General features: G+C 34.8%; 1 protein-coding gene across 1 annotated transcript in view; it reads right to left on the reverse strand.

Annotated features, from left to right (window-relative positions):
- LOC107730060 (two pore calcium channel protein 2-like) overlaps positions 1–4,564 on the reverse strand; it is a 31,364-nt gene that overhangs the window by 15,529 nt on the left and 11,271 nt on the right. The window contains exons 4-11 of the mRNA XM_016540792.1: positions 4,038–4,144; positions 3,792–3,864; positions 2,075–2,174; positions 1,689–1,754; positions 1,271–1,335; positions 668–777; positions 465–546; positions 367–380 (exon numbers count right to left, since the gene is read on the reverse strand). Of these exons, the coding sequence (XP_016396278.1) occupies positions 367–380; positions 465–546; positions 668–777; positions 1,271–1,335; positions 1,689–1,754; positions 2,075–2,174; positions 3,792–3,864; positions 4,038–4,144 (617 nt within the window). The remainder of the gene's footprint in view (positions 1–366; positions 381–464; positions 547–667; positions 778–1,270; positions 1,336–1,688; positions 1,755–2,074; positions 2,175–3,791; positions 3,865–4,037; positions 4,145–4,564) is intronic.

Here is a 4,564-nt window from a genome sequence, read left to right on the forward strand (position 1 = left end):
TTCACTGGAGCTTGGTCTTCAATACACTATCTTATGTTCTATTTTGTTTTATTTCTTTAAGCATTTATTTATGTTCAATGTCCATTGTCATTTATTAATGTATTCTGCTATTAACTGTTGTTAGAACACTGTCATTTTTGCTACAGTTTCACGTCATTAAAAAAAAACGTACCGAACTGACACGTTGTTGTTGTTGTTGATTTTATGTAAAACCCTAAAAGACACTTCAAAATATTATAAGACCAGGCAGATAGAGGGGTAAAAAACAATATTCATAAATAATATATACACATATTACTAATATTAATGATATTAACATACTAATATTAATGGAGAAACTATCATTAAAAAGGTTATTTATAACACCAATAAGGTCCTGCCTGGAGGAAACAAAAGACAGGTCGAACAATCAACCATGGCACACACGTTTTACTTTAAGAAACTATTTTGCCATCTGTATTGACCTTAATGATAGCCTGTCTGCAGTAAGACTTCATGTGGACTCTATCCATGACCTGAAGAAACATGTTCACTGCCACTCGCTCCCTGAGCAGCAACAGGAAAAATCATGTGACAAGGCATAAAACACCACATCAGAGATGTGAATAAGAGTGAATACATGCTATAAGGAAGAAATACTACAATGTTGGAGAGGACTGGATCTTACACATGGCCTTCAGACTGAGTGCTAGTGTGCCCTCGGCCTGGACAGCACAGCACCTCGAAAGCAGCCCGAATACCCAGACGCCTCCTGATTATAGACGTCTGAACCGACATCTAAACACACAGATGATAACACCAATAATTACAGGAACAGTTTACCTAAAATCACCATTTACTGACCCTTATTTTGTCACAAACATGTATAACTTCACAAAACACGAGGAATTTTTGAAGAATGGTAACGTGACTCTTTTCCATACAATAAAAAATATGGTATGTCTTAAGAAGACTTGAAAAACAGTGCATTATATGTAGTCATATAGAAAACCTTAATTGTGCTTTTTTTGTTCTTTTTGGAGCTTGATGGCCCCTGGTCAGTTTTGTTGTATGGAAAAGTAAAAGAAAAATCTAGCATTTTGACCCATACAATGTATTTTTGGCTATTGCTACAAATATACCCCAGCGACTTAAGACTGGTTTTGTGCTCCAGGGTCACATATGAGTTTGGAAATAATAGCAGAATATAGATTGCTGAACTATTCCTTTAGCAAACAAGCACCAAATTCTTAAAACAATGTCTAATGTAAGTCACGTAACTTTCACTCACCAGTAAATATCCCCTGAACTGGTTATAAATAATAGCCGTCATTAGATTCATTAACAAATACGTTCCTGACAGAAAAAAAAAATGCAGGTTGAAAGTTTTGAATGCAAATAATATTAACTGCAGTGTGTGTAAATATACACTACGAGTCAAAAGTTTTTTGAAAAGAAGGCTCTTATGCTCACCAAAGCTGATAAAAAATACAGTAAACATTTTTAAATACATGTAAACTTAATGCAAATTTGATGCAATTTATTCCTGTAATAGAAAAGTTGAGTTTTCAGTTTTCAGAGACTTCTTTCTGAAATATTAACAAAATCTTATATTATTCCAAAGTTTTGACCAGTAGTGTATGTATGCATGTATGTATGTATGTATATGTGTGTGTGTGTGACTGATCTGATCTGCCATTAAAACTTACCAAACACACTAAAGAGTATAAAAAATATAGAATAGCCACGGTTCAGAGAGTATGCTGGAATCATGACTGTTGAGAGAGGAAGACATGTTGTAATGAACACAGACTACGAGACGTTGTAGGCCATTGTAGGACGTTTCACATTTGAAACAAATACAGATACCTGTGAAAGTTTAACAGAACGTTGTGACAAGTTACAAGACATCATGTCATGTGGTTACCAATGACTCATAGCCTCCACTGCAATGAGCCAGAGATGACTGAGAATTCGACACAGCAGTGCCAAAATGTCATCTGTGTCACTGACCATTTAAAACTTTACTGAGTCATTCAGAGAGTTGCACCTCATGAGAGACTTTAACAACATTAACAGTCAAATGAAGACGTACCGTCAGGGTTATTGGCTGTTGTTAGCAGCACTAGCAGAGAAGACAGGGACTTTGGCAGGTTTTTGAAGTAGGTTTCCCATTCTCCATTCTTCTTAGGGTCCTACAGAAACACATCTATTCAGTCAACTGTAGCAATTCTTAACCTATTTTGCGCTTGACATGGCTGTGATTGCTGCTGCCAGGAGGAAGCATCGCAGAAAACAGAGCACATGGTAGAAAGTAAATAATTTTTTCCACTCATATTAATTTATTTGGAATGCCAGAGGAAGGCATTATCAGAACATATTGCATGCCAAGCCACGTTATTTTTAATTTGCTCTGCTTGTTTGCAACCTTACGCTAATATGTGCTGATCTTGGAAAATTGCATTGGTTATTATAGAAATGAGATGTTGCATCTGTGTTCTTTAATTTACGCATTGTCAGTAAATCACATGCAGAACTTTCCACTCCCATCTTTAGTGAAATATTTTGGAACTGCGCTCTCGTACTAATTTGTCTTGTTTAGTAAATCTGGCCCTTAGTACATTACTAAGGGGTTCTGCAGGTTTTATGACGGTAAATTTAAGACTATTTAAGACCGTTTTAAGAACAAATAAAGAAAATTTAAGGAACAAACTAAAGAGAAGACAATAAGTCAATGTGCTCTCTTAATGTAAATGTCGAGAGAGCACACAACGAGTTGTATTAGTAACACTTTTTTACACACACACACACAAAAACTTATGGCTTGAATAGCTCTCCTTCCAACCACTAGTATATGGAGAGAAAAAAACTTTTACTTTACCTTCTGATCACACTTCAAAAAAAGTGATTTTCTTCCAAAGTAATTTTGTGTAAAATGTCTAAAGACTCTTAAGTCGAGATACATTTACTAGAGGAGCAAAATGACATAAGAAGCCTGAAATTGATCTAAATGAAGTGAGTTTGATTAAAACATGAACAATATCTGCCAAAGGGCTCAGAAAAAAATCTAGTTAATTAAAAGGGAAAACAAGTTTTCATACCCCACTGATATTTGTTCTTGTTTTAAGCATAAACTCACTCAATTTTGTTACATTTTTCAATCTTGATTTGAGGATATTTAGATATTTGTATTGGAAAACAAATATACGGAGGAAGATATTCACTTTTGCAATGCATGTAACATTTAATGCCATGACTTTATCAATTTTAGACTTTCTGCTCTTATTTAAGACTTTCTAAGGTCTTAAATTGTGTCAAATTAAGACTTTTAAAGACCCACACAAACCCTGATTACTATATTTGCTTGCCCATGCAAAAATCGTGTTTGGAGGATGGATGCTGTGTGGTTGCTGAGGTATTCTGAGGTATTCAGCATGTAACTCTGTGGTTGCACGGTGTTCTACTAGGGTGATTTGCATGGTTGCTATGTGTCCTCTAAACTGGCCCATGTCACAAGATCCCACACCCTCTATATTGTGGTCTCTAGATATGACTCAGGTTCCTCCTTTAACACAAGTCTTTAGGAGTTTTTTGACCATTTTATTGTCTGCCCAGTGAATATCTTCAATCTAATTGCTTAGAAAATTAACAGCAAACTGCACTGAGGTATCATTCATGTCCAATGCACAAATTCTAGGGATGAGTTTTGTGGCAAAATGTAGTATCTGGGGATAGGGGTTTGTTTAAATCAAAAAGTGGGCCCATATAAGCACTGATAGAAATGATATGATAGAGATGTGATCACTTCTTACATCTGATTTGGAAAAGATCAGCATTCCAATCATGGTGAATAAGCAGAGGTGTAATGCCAAAAGCAGGATAACACTGAAACAGAAAGAGAGAAAAACAGAGAGAACACTTCTGGTCAATGTTTATTGTCATCATTTTTTAATTATAATATTAGAATGGAACTGCACACACATTGAGAAGTGAAAATAAGGAATTAAATGCAGACTGTTAAGGGAAAAAAAACTTTTTCACAGAGATTATGTTATTACCTTGCTATTTCTGGAAGAGTCTTTTTGATACATTTTAGAGTTTTCTTCATCAGGGAGGAGTTTTGCAAGAGGAAAAATGGTCGAATTAGTCTCCTGACTCTTAAATTCTGTGGGACAGAATGACAGGGCAACATTACAATCAACAGACCTGAAGCTGACAGCTGACTGAGACATGCTCAGTATTTACTTGTTTAAGATTATGAAGGAATAGACTGTCCAAAAATGAACATTTCATTTCCCTCAGGTCATATTTGATGTGCTTATGCAAATGAGATTCGAGTGACAATGGAGGCCAAGATTTAAAATACAACTTAAATTTTGGTCTGTTCTTCAAATGAAGGCAAGTAAATTATGAGTTTTCATATATGGGTTAACTATGCCTTTAAGTGTATGAAGGACTGTAAGTGCTAATTAAAAATAAAATAAAGAAATCAATTATCAATGTATCGATTCAAAAATAAAAATAACAACAGGTTGACATATATACTGTATATATATATATATATATATATATATATATATATATA

This window comes from Sinocyclocheilus rhinocerous, unplaced genomic scaffold (assembly GCF_001515625.1).
Source record: "Sinocyclocheilus rhinocerous isolate Xijiao unplaced genomic scaffold, SAMN03320098_v1.1 scaffold878, whole genome shotgun sequence".
NCBI lineage: Eukaryota > Metazoa > Chordata > Actinopteri > Cypriniformes > Cyprinidae > Sinocyclocheilus > Sinocyclocheilus rhinocerous.